We start from the raw sequence: 18,088 nt of genomic DNA on the forward strand, positions 1-18,088 counted from the left end.
GGATTTGTATGTGTATGACTGCTGCAGTATTGCTTTTAAAGATCCTGGTTTGCAAGACAACTCGGCTTCTTTGGGAGCCAGAGGTGCAATTAAAGCATCATAAAAGACTAATGGATGTTTGTTTATATTAAGAGGGTTACCTGCAGAGTAGTTAATTAGAAACATTGGGCTGGATTCTCCGTTTCTGAGGCTAAATGCCGGCGCGGGAGGTTCACGACAAGAAAATCGGCATCAAACCCCTCACCGATTCTGGAGCCAGTGAGGGGCTAACGCCGGCGCCGCATGAAACTCCCATGGATCGCTCCCAAAACAGCCGGAGAATGGCCGGGCCGCCCTCAGAATCCATTCTCCACCTGATTGCCGATCCCGATTTCAGCGTCGGGCTACGGAGAATCCAGCCCATTGCATTCAGTTTATTGAGATGATGTAGTTAATAGCGGGCACCAGGTATTGAAGCAATCAGGTGTTGAAGTTCAGTCTTAGTTTGTGGCTGGAAAACAAGCTGAGAAGGTTTCTGAAGGAATACAGTCAGGGATTCTGCATTATTCTGACAGATTGTCAGGTCTCGTTATTTCAAGCAGTCTCAAAAGAGCTCTCTTTCTCAAAGTGGAGTATTGAAGACATCTCTGAACAACAAGTATTCCTGAGTGCTAATTCTATTTAAAAGCGGATTGGCATCGGAGGTAGTTTAGTTATTGGAGTGGAACTAAAGTTAAGGGTTACTGTGTCACTGTATTGATCAGCATTGTTTAAGGGGTAATTGCAAGCTATTTTCTTGTGCGATGTTAAAAATATTTTAAAACTGTGTTTGTAGTAATACACCATATCTCTATTTTGCATGAAATTCCTTCTGGAGCAAGGTATACTTTCCTCACAGTCTTACAAAATTAAAATAAAATTTGGGTTTCTGTCCAGTATCCTAGTCACTGTCGGGGTCTGATCTGGGATCATAATAAATAGGTGCTGTTGAGTCATGGGACATTGTCTGGCATGAGGCAAAAGTCCCCAATGTCCTCGCTGACTTTGAAGATGTTAGACTGTTGCAACGGTACGGTGGTACCAGTCATTGTGGTTCGACACATCACCAAAATCTGACCACCAACCTGTGAAGATCGTATGGACAGATATGGCGAACCACACATAGTCATGATCAGGCGTCTACCAGGGTCTATTTACCAAATTCTGTAGCAATAGAGAATTGGGGACATATAGGGCCATGGTCCTGGGAGACAATCCCAGCCCGGAAGAGGGGGGTGTAGGTGATGCAGATGTGTTTGTCTTCCTGCAGTGTTTGAGGGAATTTAATGCTTGTCTTCCTGCCCTTCCATATCATAAAACTTTGCAATCTTATGAATTTCCCAACATTGTCTTGAATCCCAATTTTTTTAGCTCCCTTAACAGCTTTGAATTTTCCTGTAGAGGATGGAAATTATATCTTCATTCCCAAGAATTCATTCCCATGTCATTCAGAAATATTCTGCAGTAGTAACATTTTACCCGAGGTTCATGATGACTAGATTCTTTTTGACTTGGATGTCCTCATACTGGGACCTCTGTTCCACCTCGGAATGTATTACTCCTCATAGACAAGGTCAGCATTAAACAAAAACTCCAGCATTTATAGAACAACCCCTCATCTGTACATTTCACAATATTGAAATGAGCTTCTGTGGGTCAAAAGTAAAGGTCAAGAATGAGATAAATAGGGTGAAATGCCAATTACTGTTTGATGCCTGCCTTCACCTTTGACTTTCAGAGGCCAATTACAGTAATGTTGTAAATAAAGTTAATTGTGTCGTAAATAGGGGAAAACATTGACCTTTAAGCTTTCAAGCTCATGAAAGAAAATGATGGTGTAAAAAACATGTCTCCTACATTGGGAGAACTGCTCAACATGTAACCTTCTGTGTAAAATGTTGTCGAGCTCCAGCACTTTAGTTAAGATACATCATAGTCTAACTAAAGCGTTCAGCCTTATACGTCTCAGCCTTGAAAATAGAGTTGTTTACTCGCTGACAAGGTCAGCATTAAACAAAACTCTAGAAACACTGATCTTCTCAAATTAATATTCTAATTGTTCAGTTGGAATGGTTCAATTATGGGCACATTGAGCACAGTCTGTACTGCTAATCCACAGAGGAATTGTCTTGGGTACTGAAAGGGCTACTTCAACACAATTCTGGCACTTCCAACCTCGTATGATGGCAGACTGCACAGGGGAACATTAGAAACAGTTATTTGTTTTGCTCTTGGCTTCACAGTGGTTTCCCTTCCTGTGGCTTTTCAGTGCCAGTCATAAGATGATCCCGCCTGCCCTGAAGTATCTTTGTATCATTTCTGTACTCAGTTAGTTTGTGGTTCCTTGCCATCAACCCCATGATCATTACTCTTCTCCAGTGGCCTTGCACTTATGATCCTGTGCTGAGAGCTTTTTCAAAATGTTCTTTTCCTTTAATGAAAACTAAGGGATTGGATATGACTGGATCTTTGGAAGGAAGCCTTTCATTGCTGTATCCTCTGCTTGAACCCTGGATATAAGATGAACTACAAATCCTTTTCAGCTGGACTGGAACGTCCTGTCACAAGACAGCTCATATGTATCCACAAAACCCCTTTGTATCGTGTGATCACCAGCCAAATTCAATTGGAGATTATGAGATGGCATACATGAGAAGTTCAGGAAAATCAGTCACACTTATACAATGGATGGTGCCTTTCTGAGCAATGTGTCCACGAGCGCACAGTGTTATTATCACTTTCTCTCTGAGTCAGCAGGTTGCGAGTGCAAGTCCTGCTCCAGCGAATTGAGCACAAAATCTAGACCGACGCTTGAATGTAATTCTGAAGGAGTGTTGAATGGATGTGACGTTAAAACAAAGCCTCTTTTTCCCTCTTAAGTGACTGTAAAAAGATTCTCCATGGTACCATTTGAAGAAGAGCAGCCTGGTGTCCTGGCCAACATTTATCCCTCAACCGACATCGCTAAAACAGATAGTGGAACATTGCTGCGTTGAAATTGGCTGCCGTGATTTCCACATTACAATAATGACCACACTTCAAAAGTACTTAATTGGCTGGAAGGTATTTTGTGACAGGTGGTATGTAAAAACGAGTTGTATCTTTTCTCCTTCACTATATATCTGTAGGAAGTCACTTTAACATGAATTTAGCAGCACAAAAGAATGTGGATGTAAGAATTGGCTTAATTTAACAATAGCTGGTTCCAAGGCCAATGTACAAGTCTGCCAAGAGAACATAGAACATAGAAAAATACAGCACAGAACAGGCCCTTCGGCCCATGATGTTGTGCCGAACCTTTGTCCCAGATTAATCATAGATTATCATAGAATATACAGTGCAGAAGGAGGCCACCCGGCCCATCGAGTCTGCACCGGCTCTTTGAAAGAGCACCCTACCCAATGTCAACACCTCCACCCTATCCCCACAACCCAGTAACCCCACCCAACATTAAGGGCAATTTTGGACACTAAGGGCAATTTATCACGGCCAATCCACCTAACCTGCACATCTTTGGACTGTGGGAGGAAACCGGAGCACCCGGAGGAAACCCACGCACACACGGGGAGGACGTGCAGACTCCGCACAGACAGTGACCCAAGCCGGAATCGAACCTGAGACCCTGGAGCTGTGAAGCAATTGTGCTATCCACAATGCTACCGTGCTGCCCTTAAGAACAAATAAATCTACACATCATTCTACCGTAATCCATATACCTATTCAATAGCTGCTTGAAGGTCCCTAATGTTTCCGACTCAACTACTTCCACAGGCAGTGCATTCCATGCCCCCACTACTCTCTGGGTAAAGAGCCTACCTCTGACATCCCCCCTATATCTTCCACCATTCACCTTAAATTTATGTCCCCTTGTAATGGTTTGTTCCACTCGGGGGAAAAAGTCTCTGTCTGTCGACGCTATCTATTCCCCTGATCATCTTATAAACCTCTATCAAGTCGCCCCTCATCCTTCTCCATTCTAATGAGAAAAGGCCTAGCACCCTCAACCTTTCCTCGTAAGACGTACTCTCCATTCCAGACAACATCCTGGTAAATCTCCTTTGCACCTTTTCCAAAGCTTCCACATCCTTCCTAAAATGAGGCGACCAGAACTGTACACAGTACTCCAAATGTGGCCTTACCAAAGTTTTGTACAGCTGCATCATCACCTCACGACTCTTAAATTCAATCCCTCTGTTAATGAACGCTAGCACACCATAGGCCTTCTTCACAGCTCTATCCACTTGAGTGGCAACTTTCAAAGATGTATGAACACAGACCCCAAGATCTCTCTGCGCCTCCACATTGCCAAGAACTCTACCGGTAACCCTGTATTCCGCATTCATATTTGTCCTTCCAAAATGGACAACCTCACACTTTTCAGGGTTAAACTCCATCTACCACTTCTCAGCCCAGCTCTGCATCCTATCTATGTCTCTTTGCAGCCGACAACAGCCCTCCTCACTATCCACAACTCCACCAATCTTCGTATCGTCTGCAAATTTACTGACCCACCCTTCAACTCCCTCATCCAAGTCATTAATGAAAATCACAAACAGCACAGGACCCAGAACTGATCCCTGCGGTACGCCACTGGTAACTGGGCTCCAGGCTGAATATTTGCCATCCACCACCACTCTCTGACTTCTATCGGTTAGCCAGTTCGTTATCCAACTGGCCAAATTTCCCACTATCCCATGCCTCCTTACTTTCTGCATAAGCCTACCATGGGGAGCCTTATCAAATGCCTTACTAAAATCCATGTACACTACATCCACTGCTTTACCTTCATCCACATGCTTGGTCACCTCCTCAAAGAATTCAATAAGACTTGTAAGGCAAGACCTACCCCTCACAAATCCGTGCTGACTATCCCTAATCAAGCAGTGTCTTTCCAGGTGCTCAGAAATCCTATCCATCACTACCCTTTCCATTACTTTGCCTACCACTGAAGTAAGACTAACTGGCCTGTAATTCCCAGGGTTATCCCTAGTCCCTTTTTTGAACAGGGGCACGACATTCGCCACTCTCCAATCCCCTGGTACCACCCCTGTTGACAGTGAGGACGAAAAGATCATTGCCAACTGCTCTGCAATTTCATCTCTTGCTTCCCATAGAATCCTTGGATATATCCCGTCAGGCCCGGGGGACTTGTCTATCCTCAAGTTTTTCAAAATGCCCAACACATCTTCCTTCCTAACAAGTATTTCCTCAAGCTTACCAGACTGTTTCACACTGTCCTCTCCAACAATTATTGTTCCCTGGATTCATCGAGCCTCCCTTGGGTGCTTTTGCCAGTATTCCCAAATTAATGAGGTTAGAAAAGTACATGGGGCGCGATTCTCCGCGCGCCGGGCCGGAGAATCAACTGCGCCACGACGCCCCGACGCCGGCGCGTGATTCTCCGAGGTGCGGGGAATCGGCGCCATTTGCGCCGCTGCGTTTGGCGCGGCCCCAGCTGTGGGCTGCTGGATTCTCGGGCCCGGATGGGCCGAGCGGCCGCTCCGACACGACAGAGACCCGCCGGCGCCGTTCACCCCTGGTCGCTGCCAGCGGGAACTCTGCGTGAATGCTCGGGGGGCGGCCTGTGGGGGGAGGGGGGTGGAGGCTCCTTCACCGGGGGGGGGGGGGGGCCTTCGATGAGATCTGGCCCACGATCGGGGCCCACCGATCGGCGGACCGGCCTCTTCCCCCCCCTCACCCCCCCCGGGCCCACTTCCTGGCGCGGCCGGCCCCTGAACTCCGACCCCAGGTTGAGTAGGGGCCGGCGCGCGTAAGAAGTTCCCCGCGCATGCGCAGGATGGCGCAGCCCAACTACGCATGTGCAGGATTGAGCTGCCCAAACTGCGCATGCACGGGTTGGCGCGGTGCCCATTTGGCGCCGCATAAGGAGGCTGGAGCAGCGTGAACCGCTCCAGCGCCATGCTGGCCCCCTGTGGGAGCCAGAATAGGTCGTGCCCAGGCCCTGTTCACACCATCGTGAAACGCAACGGCGTTCACGACAGCGCGAACACTTGGCCTCAATATCGGAGAATCGCGCCCATGGTGTCTGAGCCAATCCCTTTTACAATATTAATATATACAAGCCTGTAGACTGAAAAGTGGACTCATCCTTTATTCTTATCTATTCTATTAATTGTTCATGGGTGATGCCTTATCTATACGAGTGTTAGAAATGGTTCCTCTTTCGAGTGCCTGATTTTTGAATAGAATCTATTTTGATTTCTAAATGAGTCAGAAAAAAAAGATGGAAGTTGAGCTTTGCTACCTCAAGTAACGTGGCAGGACTGCATGTCTGGGCCATCTAACAGTCCATCAGAGATGCAATTCAAAATCGACAAGTGGATTTCCAAATACTCAAACTCATTGTTGTTTGTCAAACGGTTTAAGTCCAGTACTCCAGATTTTTGCCACCTTGACCACGTTTCTGACGGTCTGTTCAAGTATGTCCTTACGTAACTCAGTGCCAGATTTTGTTAGCTGTACCAAGGCACTTCGCTAATGGGTTTTGCTACATTTGAGGTGATATATAAATGCAAACTGTTGTATAATTACCGTGTAAATATATTTGACAAACTAAACTGAACATTATGATGTTCTAGTACACCAGTTTCTGAAAGCAGGTATGCAGGTGCAGTAAGCAGTTAGGAAGGCAAATGGTACATTGGCTTTCATTGCAAGAGGATTTGAGTATAAGGATATCTCACTGCAACTGTGCAGGGTCTTGCTGAGATCATATCTAGAATATTGTGTGTCGCTTTGACCTCCTTATCTGAGAAAAGATATACATGCCATAGAGAGAGTGCAGTGAAGGTTCACCAGACTGATTCCTGGGATGATAGGATTGTCATATGTGGAGAGATTGGGTCGACTAGGCCGGTATTCACTGGAAACTAGAAGATGAGAGGGGATCTAATTCAAATGTGTACAATTCTGACAGGGCTGGACAGACTGGATGCATGGATGATGTTTCCTCTGGCTGCGGGGGTGGGGGGGGGGGGGGGGGGTGGGGGGGAGTTTCCTGTACAAGACATCACAGTCTCAGGATGCAGGGTAGGCCATTTCGGACTGAGATGAGGTGAAACCTCTTCACTCAGGGGGCGGTGTACCTGTGGAATTTGAAGCTGTGAAGGCCAAATCACTGAATATATTTGAGAAGGAATAGATACATTTCCAGATTCTAAATGTGTCAAGGAGTATGGGGAGAGTGCTGGGGTGTGGTGCTGAAATAGAGGATCAGCCATGTTGAATGGCGGAGTAGGCATCAAAGGGCTGATTGGCCTACTCCTGCTCCTAATTTTTATGTTTCTAATATGGTCTCATGGTGTGATATTTGCCATCTTTTTGAAGCAAACAAGAGAACATGGTGCAAGCCCACTCTTAGCACATCTAACATGGAAAAGGCTTTGTGTTAGTCCTCTAGTGCAGTACCTAATCATGCCATCACATGGTGAAAGTTTTGTTCATAGGAGTTCAAATCAGCTTATGGAAATTATTTATTTTGCTGTGGGCAGGTGTTAAGTGTTGGGCGACTGCCCAAACTCTGGCAAGCAACAACTCCTTTCAAATAAATGATTAATGACTTTGTCAAAATAATGAATTTCATCCAACTGCATTGAAAGTAACACTGAAAGGAATTCTTTTGCTAAGTTCTATTGAGGGAGTGGGCGTCTGAATTCAGGTTGATGTGACTCGATTTAAAGAAATATTGAATTTACTCTGGATTCATATGGAGCATTTGTATGCTGCAACAAACATTATGGGGTGGATTCTCCATTGCCCGCTGCCGGTAGCGGGCTTCCAGATCGGGTGGAAAATGGAACGTCAGCCGGAAAATAGGATCGACGCCGGGTGCCAATCCCATTCCGATGCTCCGGTCCCCCGCTGGTGGCGGCAGCGAGCTACATGCCCCGCACTGGCAGAGGGATGTAAACTGGTCGTTTGCATTCAATTAACGGGCTGGAAGTCCAATGCTCCAGCACCCCATGATGCTCCAGCCCTCTTAGACAGGGTTCACGCAGTCATGAATTGGTTCAGGTATTTACAAGTATGGCACTGATAATGATAATCCCTTATTGTCACAAGTAGGCTTCAATGAAGTTACTGTGAAAAGCCCCTGGTAGCCACATTCCGGCGCCTGTTCGGGAAGGCCAGTACGGGAATTGAACCCGCACTGCTGCCTTGTTCTGCATTACAAACCAGCTGTTTAGCCCACAGTGCTAAACTAACCCCTGATGCGGTGGACCCTGCGGTGGACCCTGGGGTCAGTGCATAATGGAGGTGCCCCCCAATGTCCATCGAATGGCCTTCCTTCCCGCACAATGCAAATCCTGTCCCCCCTTGCCCAACTGAACCCCCCAGTCAGAGATCCCCATTAGTCCTCCTGTCTGAAATCTGAAGAGCAGTCCATGCAGTAGAGTGAAAAATCATTGCATTTTCACTTACGCTTCCCTAGCATCTGCTGCCTCAGTCTAATGTGTTTAAAGCAGCAGCTGGTACGTGTGTCAGTGGCTTCCTCCAAAGCCAAGTACACTTCAAAGGGCTTCAATCCTTTGGCAGCCTTTGAAATGCAAAGTTTCCAATTCAATTTTACACAGCTATACATTGCTTAAGCCAGTGATTGACAGTTTTATTATTCCAGAGGCAGCTGCTTGGTGGATTGATGATCTATCTTTCCCTTTACGCTTGAATGCGTCTCCATTACCCTGCTTTGATCCTAACCATAATGTTTATGAACACTCTTGCTATTATTGACAGTTACTTACCACATCAAAAGGAACTAAGTGCTTTTGGCTGTGAAAAAGAGGTAATGTTGGGGTGGCTGACAGGGTCTCTGTTGGGGGGCATCTGATGGGGTGTCTCTTTTGGGGAACCTGATGGGGATCTCTGTTTGGGGGTTCTGATGGAGTGGTTGGTGGGGGAGGGTTGGGTCACCTTCATGCATGAGTGTTGTGGGGGGGGGGGGGAGGGGGGGTGACTCGTTATTCCTGTGGTGGGGCTGAAGAGAATGGCCTTCCTTGTCAATGGAGGGGGGGCAGGATTTGCTATCTGGGGTGGGGGGGGTCACCTGCCAGACCTCTGTATCAGGTTGCCGGCTCAAAATAGTTGCCCGATGGAATCCCGCAAGTTCTCCTCCACGCATACGTTTGCATAGAAAGGGGGTGTGAAATACACCTGGGTGCCACTTATAGCCTAGCACAGACCAGTCGCGAGACTCCATTGATGGAAACACTTGAGTCTCCAGAACACAGTATCCAGCCCAACACATTTCAAGTATTTTACAGAAGTACCTTATTTTCTCTCGAGAATCGTAACCCTATAATTAGCTGTAGGAACAAACCAACCATCACTTCCAAAAATGAGAACACCACTTTCTACTTCTGCAAATATAATGTACTGTACAAATAAAAATTGGTATGTTCACTGTCACTTGAAACCATGAGACTGCCCACAGGTCGAATAATATGACTGTCTCCCCAGGCCATTTGGTTTCTAACTCAAGCACTGCAACATCATTTTGCACTTATGCAGTGCCTTTAATGTAGGAAAATGTCTCAAGGAGCATCACAGAGTGTCATCAAACAAAATTTGACATTGAGCCACATAGAGATGTTAGGACAGATAACGAGGTAAGTTTGAAAACGTGTTCAAATGACGGAAAGAGAGTGTTATATCTTTGGTAAAGATATAAAGATCACTCATCATGGTTTAAGAAACAGGTTGTGGGTCCATTGATTTAGACTAGGCACATAAAATACAAATACAAAGGTGTAAAACTTGAAGGCATCAGCTGTGCTCTGTTCTGCTCACAGGCCAACGTGAAATTGAGACTGGATTACATGATGCACTTCCCTTCCAGTGATAGCAAGCTGCTATCTTTTAAAGGCACATTACATCAGGGAGGCAGAGGGAATTCAAAAAGTTAATCTTTTAAATAATACCTCGCATCTCTGTAATAAAGCAATTTAAACAACTTTATTGCTCAATACTAAGGAAGGGTATCTGAGTAACCCCTAAGGTGTGGTCAGTCCTATTCTTTTGCGAGCTCCAGGTCTTGTTCTCAGGGTTATAAAAGTGATGGCCAGTGGTGAATCCAGCGGGCTCTATTACAGGGAAGGCGGAAGACCTACAACCATAGAAGCCAATGGCTGGTTGGGGTCAGGCAAAGGACCCTTTTGGAAGAGGGTTTTTGTTCCTTAGGCGATAGTAGACCATTTCTCTGGTCAAATATGGTCAGTATAAATAAGTCTTATCAAGGCAACAGCATGAATGGGGCCATATTACTCTTGTCTCATTCTTTATTTTCAGATTCACATTTTTTTATTCTGCCAAATCTATCTCTCCTAACCATTTTCCAGTTTTGAAACTGACTTAAAAGCTTTCACTTTTTGTTCTTTCTACCTGTCCCACTCATCACGTTTTGGAGGTGGAACAACCTTTATGAGGTGATTGGCTAAGAGCTGAGTACCATGAATTCTATTTAGCAAATAAAGCATATTGATGTTTGGAGAAGGAGCTGGTGAGGAATAAATATGCTGCTATGATTGGGCTCCCAGAAAAATAACAGCTCCAGTGAGTAAAATTAATAATTGGCAGTAAGGCTTGATTCATAAAATATGATAAATAACTTGGAATAAAGTTATATTCCAAGATATAAAACTTTTGCTTCGTGTTGGTAAATTAGCTCTATTAATTAAATTACAATGAGATGCCATAAGTGAAGAACCTGGTGAAAGTAGAGTTAATTGAACTTTTGAACTCTTCCAAGTTATTTTTTCTGTTCTTTGTCACTTCTCTGCCCGAAGGCAGGTCCGCCACTCATTGCCATGATCTCAACTGCGGGTAGGGCAAGGAGGCAGGTCCTGAATCCTCACCTGCTGTATCTGGACACCAATCTGATTCACGTCAGACAACTCGCCCTTAGAACGACTGAGTTGCTGTGGCATGCAACACGTTTACATGCATATTGTAGCCTGTTGCTATGGATAGCGATGACAGAAAGTTGAGAGGGGAGATGAGGAAGATGTTTTCACCCAGAGGATTGTGGGGGAGTGGGGGGGGGGCGGGGGGGTTTCTCGAACTCACTGTCTGAAAGGGAGGTAGAGACAGAAACCCTGGACTCATTTAAAAGGTGTCTGGGTCTGCAATTGAAATAGTGTAACCTGAAGGGCTAACGACTAAATACTGGAAAGTGGGATTAGCCTAGTGGCTTGTTTTTTAGCCGGCACAGAGAAGATAGGCCAAGTGGCCTGCTATAAACGTTCTATGATAAAGGCTCCAATTTCTTTCCATCACATGGCTGACTCATAATATCTCCCAGTCTTCTCATCTGCCATTGATGTATATTGGAAGGATTTACAAGTTGGTACTCAACCTTTTTGGCCATGTTTTGAACGCACCTTCCTTGATCATCAAGTCCTGGAGTGGGACTCGAACCGGGAGCTACAAGACCTCCTTTTCCAGATATTTAGGTGTGTACAGGTAATAGTTTGTTTTTTTGAAAATTCTTGATCCTTAACAAATGAATTTGATTGGCATTGTCACCCTGGGAAAGCCCACCAGAGTTTAGAAATTAGCAGCAAGATGGAAAGTCTGGTGGAATATTTCCACAGGATATAATAAGAGTGATGAAAATGTTACCAGTTAAGTGGGCAGTATGTATATAATTACAAAGAGTTTCTACAGCACAGGAACACCATTCAGGCCAACAGATCTATTCTGGTGATCGTGCTCCACCCAAGCCTCCTTCCACCTTCGTTCATCTCACCCTATTACCAATCTGCTTTTCTTTTCTTTCATCACATGTACTTGTCCAGCTTGCCCTTAGACACATCTATGCTATTCATTTGAACTATATTCACAAGTTCCATATTCTAAGCATCATCTGAGTAAAGAGTAGATTCAAGAGTTGTCTTTCTGGAAGAGAAATGTCCTGTTGGGTAGGTGGGACTCATCGCTAAATTAAGTAAGCTTGTTTGGGCCTGTTCTCAAAAGGGAGCAGAAACGTTGTAACAAATAAATACTCAGCAAGCACATTGAAGTGCTGGAAGTATTGGTTGCATTGAGTTCCAGATCTCCAGCGATGTGCAGGTTTGAATGATGGTTGCGAGAGTTTCACCTTACGATATAGTTCTGATGCATCCACACTTGCTTTGCATTTTCAGATCTAGGACTGGAAAAGAAGTGGCCGGATTGAGCACATATGCTGAAGGTGCATGATGTTGATGCAGGATCGCAGAACTTGATACATTTGATTGATATATCTGGGGCAGCATTCACTCTTTACTTTTGTTTTTGCAGGGGATAGTTCCAGGAAGCAGTGAGAAGGGATGCTTTATCACACAATTTATCTTAAACGCAGGCCGCAGGCAACTATTTCCGACAAAATTTGTTAGGCCCGAGCACAGCTAATCCCGCGGCAGCAGGCTAGGCTAGTTCATTCAAGACATCCGGGGAGCATGATTCCAAGAATGTTACAAACTGCTGAGCTTGTTGCCTCTGCCTTTTCGCAGGTAGAAGAGTTGCAGTGGGCGAGAGAAAGCCGAGAGCTTCCTACCTCGGTCTGCAGCTTGCCATGCAAATCTGGAGAGCGCAAGAAGATGGTGAAGGGCGTGTCCTGCTGCTGGCATTGTGAGCTCTGTGACGGCTATCAGTACCAACGGGATGAATTCAGTTGTTCCCTTTGCAGCTATGACATGAGGCCGAATGAGAACCGGACCGGCTGCAGCCAAATTCCAATTGTGAAGCTCGAGTGGCATTCACCGTGGGCTATCATCCCAGTGTTTCTGGCCATGCTTGGAATTATCGCCACTATTTTTGTGATGGCTACTTTTATACGGTACAACGACACACCAATTGTACGGGCGACAGGTCGGGAACTCAGTTACGTTCTCCTCACTGGGATATTCCTCTGCTACATCATCACCTTCTTAATGATCGCCAAACCCAACATGGGCATTTGCTCATTCCGCCGCATCTTCCTGGGCCTCGGAATGTGTATCAGCTACGCAGCTTTATTAACTAAGACAAACCGGATTTTCCGCATCTTTGAGCAGGGGAAGAAGGCTGTGACAGCGCCCAGGCTCATCAGCCCAACCTCCCAGCTGGCAATCACATCCAGCCTCATCTCTATCCAACTCCTCGGAGTCTTCATCTGGTTTGGGATTGACCCACCAAACACCATCATAGATTATGATGAGCAGAAGACCACAAATCCTGAGCTGGCTAGAGGTGTCCTTAAATGCGACATTACAGATTTACAAATCATATGCTCCCTGGGATATAGCATCCTTCTAATGGTGACATGTACTGTTTATGCCATCAAGACAAGGGGCGTCCCAGAGAACTTCAATGAAGCTAAGCCTATAGGATTCACTATGTACACTACCTGTATAGTATGGCTTGCCTTCATTCCAATATTTTTTGGCACTGCTAAATCAGCAGAAAAGGTAGGTGGATTTTCCTTTCCGATAATCTTTGTTCTTATTGTAAATGTAAGATTGGATCATTGACTGTTCAATAGATTTCTTCATTGTATTTATTCAATATCAGTTGCTCTTACTATTGGTTGACAAGGTGTTTTTGGTCAGCCCTGGTGTTTGGCTCTGTTCTGTGATGGACAATTTAATCATGAGCATTCTGGGCAAATCAGGAATGGTTTGTAATATCCACAGTGTCATGCCTGCTTTGGTTTCCTCACTTTGATTATCTAGAATGGTGGACACTATTCTTATTTAAATACTACTGTTTTATTTCCTTCTATAAAAATTTCCATCTTCTTGGAATTGGGAATTTGAGGCCTGCTTTGCCCACTCCTCCGTAAATATGTTCAAAATTGCTCACTTACCAGGAAATGGGATACAACATTCACTATAATGAGTCATGTGATATCAGACCCACCCCCCTCCACCTCGCTCATTTATTTACTTTAGTGCTCTGGTTAAATGTCATAATCAAAAACTAGACCAAAACCAGGAATGGGTGGATTGTCAGAGGAGGAACGGTTGGACAGGCTAGGCTTGAATCCACTGGAGTTTAGAAGAGTAAGAGGCAACCTGATTGAAATCTTTGAGATCCTGAGGGGTCTTGGCAGGGTGAATGTGGAGAGGATGTTTCCTCCAGTCGGAAAATCAACAACTTGGGTGTCACTGTTCAAAAATAAGGGGTTGCCCACTTAAGACAGGGATTAGGAGATTTTCTTTTTCTCTGAAGGGTAGTGGGTCTTTCTTCCTCAAAAGGCAGTGGAAGCAGAGTCTTTGAATATTTTTAAGGTAGAGCTAGATAGACCATGGATTAACAAGGGGGGTGAAAGGTTATCAGGGTTAGGCAGGAATATGGAGTTGAGGTTACAATCGAATCAGCCATGACTTTATTGAATGATGAAGCATGCTCGAGGAGTCCAGTGGTGTACTCCTGCTCAGTGTTCAGAAAACACCAACTTTCCCCCTCTGAGGAATTGAGGAATCGTGTCCAGGGAAGGAATTCAGGTTAAAAGTAGCTGCAATGTGGAATTTGTTTTGCCCTAAAAGGGTGTAGAAGCTGGAACATTTGGAGCTTTCAGACAGCCGGATAGTTATTAGGCATGGATATCAATGGGTATCTGGACCTAAAGCGGGTAAATGTAGTTTGGATATGGATCAGCAATGATCTACTTAAATAGCAGCACCGGCTTTAAAGGGCTGAATGGCCTAGTCTTGTCTTTATGTTCCTAGGCTACATTGACATACTCATTGCAGCACCCCTGAAATACTTTATTACTTGGATGGTCTCATCAAACTCATTTATTCTGCTGTTGATTGCAAATAAACCCATCCTGTAGATTTGAAGTGGGAATTTGGTTGCGTATGTCGGAGGTGTCTTTTCTACTGTATTAGAAATGTTATTGGCAATTTGGAACATAACCAAGATCATTATGGGAGCCTGACAGTCCACAATAGTATTTTTTTTAAGTGAACAAATTTGTGATTAACCTCCATTATCCCTGCTGTTTGAACAGGTGATGATGGACTTTTGCACCAGAAATAAAATGTACTTATTTTAGTGCTGAGCAGAGAGGTTCAAGTTTTAAATGTTGCACAATACATTTCATGGATGAAGTTGCCGGGATTATTCAAATGAACAGCAGCCCATTAGATCATAAAACATAGGAGCAGAAGTAGGCCACTCGGCCTATCGAGTCTGCTATGCCATTCAATGAGATCATGGCTGATCTGATATAATCCTCAACACCACTTTCCCGCCTTATCTCCCAAACCCTTGATTCTATTACTGACTAAAAGTCTGTCTATCTCAGCCTTGAACATACTTAATAACCCAGCCTCTACAGCTCTCTGGCGTAAAGAATTCCACAGATTCACGACCCCCTGTGAGAAGAAATTCCTCCTCATCTCTGTTTTAAATGGGCGATCCCTCACTCGGAGATGATGCCCTCTGGCCCTAGACTCTCGGACAAGAGGAACCAACCTCTCAGCATCTCCACTGTCAAGCTCCTGAGAATTCTTCTAAGCACCGATAAGCACAGACCCAATCAATTCAACCTCTCCTCATAAGAAAATCCCTCCATACCCGGGATAAATCTAGTGAAACTACCCTGGATTGCCTTATCTTTCCTTAGATAAGGGGACCAAAACTGTTCACATTATTTCATTCTCACACAAGGCCTTGTATAAAATACAAGTGTGGTCTTTTTTCTGGATTAGGTTACCATGGACCTCGCTGTACTCAGAAAAGATGGGTTCTGGTAATGCTCACTTGATGTGGTAGTCTATCTAATGAGCTTCTCTGCTACAGGTAAAAATAACACTGTTCATCCCAACAGGAGACTATCAGTGTGATGACATGAATTTTGCAGGCTGGTTGGTATTTTGTCCTGAAGCAGGGGTTCAGGGATCTTACCAAGGTGTAGCTGGTGACTGGACTGATCAAATAAATGAACAGTTTCTGTTCAATGTTCTTCATGCTCCAGTAAGTATATGATTCAAATAATTCACATTGAAAAAAACCTAAGGGGAAATGTCTGTTGTTTCAAATGAGCTTGAAAAAACATCCATGAAGAAAGGATTTATCAGTTTGCTTCAGGTAGCTGTTCTCTGAGGATGGAAAAGGCTTCACGATATCCTGCTTGGGCACATTAGAGAACTGACTATAATAGAGAACTGAGGTGTACGAATCTCAATCAAATGGACCAATTGTATTTCTTTAACTTTTAGAGCAAACCCTATCATTTTATTGTTCCCACACTTTTTTTGATTTGTTTCCACTTATTTGAGCACAGTATCTTAATTTAAACCATGACCTATCCGTTTTTCACTCGTGCTCATCGAGCTACGATGCTTCCTGGTCCAGAAGTACCCCAATATTTAAAATGCTTATCCTTGTTTTTAAATTCCTTTAAATCCTCCTTATCTCTATAACTTCCTTCATGCCTACAAGAAAACTGCAATTTTTTGCCTCTTGAGCATCCCCTATTTCTTTCGGCCCTCCATTGGTAGCCATGCCTTTGGTGGTTTAGGCCCTAAGCCTAGAACTCCTCTTTTAAACCTCCCCATCTCTCTATCTATCTTCCTCTCGCTCTCTTTATCTCTCCCCCCCTCCTTTAAACACTCCTTAAAACCCAGCTTTTTGACCAAATGTTTGGATGCCTTTTGGAAAATTGATCCTCTTTTCTCTGCCTCTGACTATATTTTCACAACTGTGTGAGTAAAAGCAGTAGGGGTTCCAAGCACCACAGATGCCATACTCCAGCCAATTCAATTCACTCAGCCTGATCTTAAGAAACAGCTGAGCTTACAGGTCATAGCAAAGGACATTGGCTCTGACACCATCCTAACTGTATAGCTAGCGACTTGTGCTCCAGAACTAGTTGCACCTCTTGCCAAGTTGCCACACTGGCATCTATCCTACAAAGTGAAAAATTAGCCAGGTATGTCCTCAGCACAATAAGCAGGAGAAATCCAACAAAGGTAACAAACTGGGCTTGACTAATAAGTCATAGTTAGCCATTTGACCACATAAGTGCCAGGAATGACCACCTCCAAGAGTCATAGACTCCCTATAGTGCAAAAAGAGGCTATTCAGCCCACTGGCCCTCCAAAAGAGCACCCAACCTAGGCCCACTCTCCCACCCTGTAACCCCACCTAAACTTTGGAAACGAAGGGGCAATTTAGCATGGCCAGTCCACCTAACCTGCTCATCTTTAGACTGTGGGAGAAAACAGGCACACCTGTTTTCTACATCTCCCTTTGACATTCCACAGAATTACCATTTGTCAAATTCCCCACCACCTTAGACCAGAATCTAAACTGCACACAGCCATTTAAATGCAGTGGTCGCAAGAACAGGTCAGCTGCTTAGTTTACTGACTCCACATAACCTTTCCACCAGCTATAGTTCACAAGTCAGGAGCGTGCTGGAATACATTCCACTTGCCTGGATTAGTGCAGCTCCAAAAACACAGTCCCCCCTGATGGAAATTTATCGCTACACCTTCATGGTTGCTGGGTCAAAATCCTGGTGCTCTCTACCTAACAGCAATGTGCTTGTATCAACATGAATGGCAGCCCTTGAAGGCAGCGGCTCAGCAGCACCTCCGAGTACCAGCAGTGATGGCCTTGCCAGCAGCACTCACATCATGTGAATGAATATTTCTTTAAAAAAAAACAAGTTAATTCATTTAAAAAAAATTCAGACAGGGGAATTTTGTATGAAACATTAACGTGCTTGTTGCTAATGGATGCTCTCACCCTTCTTCATCACTTGAACACTGTCACTCCTATCAATTATGTCAGCCACAGAGAGGTATCAGCTTTTCAAAATGTCCTCAACATAATCACCAACAAGTCCAGAACACTGTTGTGGCAACTGATTTCCAGCACAGCACAATTTAAATCTGTTCTGTCTAAAGGTCATTGACCCGAAACCTTAACTCTGTTTTTTTTCTACACTGCGGCATCCTGACCTGTTGAACATTTGCAGCATTTTCTGTTTTTATATTAGATTTGCAGCAACTAGACTTTTGCTCTTTTGACAACTTAAGCCAGTGGTTCTTGAATCTTTTCGTCTGTGGAACATTTA

General features: G+C 44.5%; 1 protein-coding gene across 4 annotated transcripts in view; it reads left to right on the forward strand.

The window, feature by feature from the left end:
* The window catches only part of LOC140388266 (metabotropic glutamate receptor 7-like), a 1,207,316-nt gene that overhangs the window by 916,443 nt on the left and 272,785 nt on the right, over positions 1–18,088 (forward strand). For 3 of the 4 annotated variants that reach the window (XM_072472130.1, XM_072472129.1, XM_072472131.1), the window contains one exon: positions 12,528–13,463. The exons of the other annotated variant lie outside the window; for it this stretch is intronic. In XM_072472130.1, the coding sequence (XP_072328231.1) occupies positions 12,528–13,463 (936 nt within the window). The remainder of the gene's footprint in view (positions 1–12,527; positions 13,464–18,088) is intronic. 4 annotated transcript variants of the gene reach the window in all.

The sequence above is a fragment of the Scyliorhinus torazame genome, chromosome 13 (genome assembly GCF_047496885.1).
Source record: "Scyliorhinus torazame isolate Kashiwa2021f chromosome 13, sScyTor2.1, whole genome shotgun sequence".
NCBI lineage: Eukaryota > Metazoa > Chordata > Chondrichthyes > Carcharhiniformes > Scyliorhinidae > Scyliorhinus > Scyliorhinus torazame.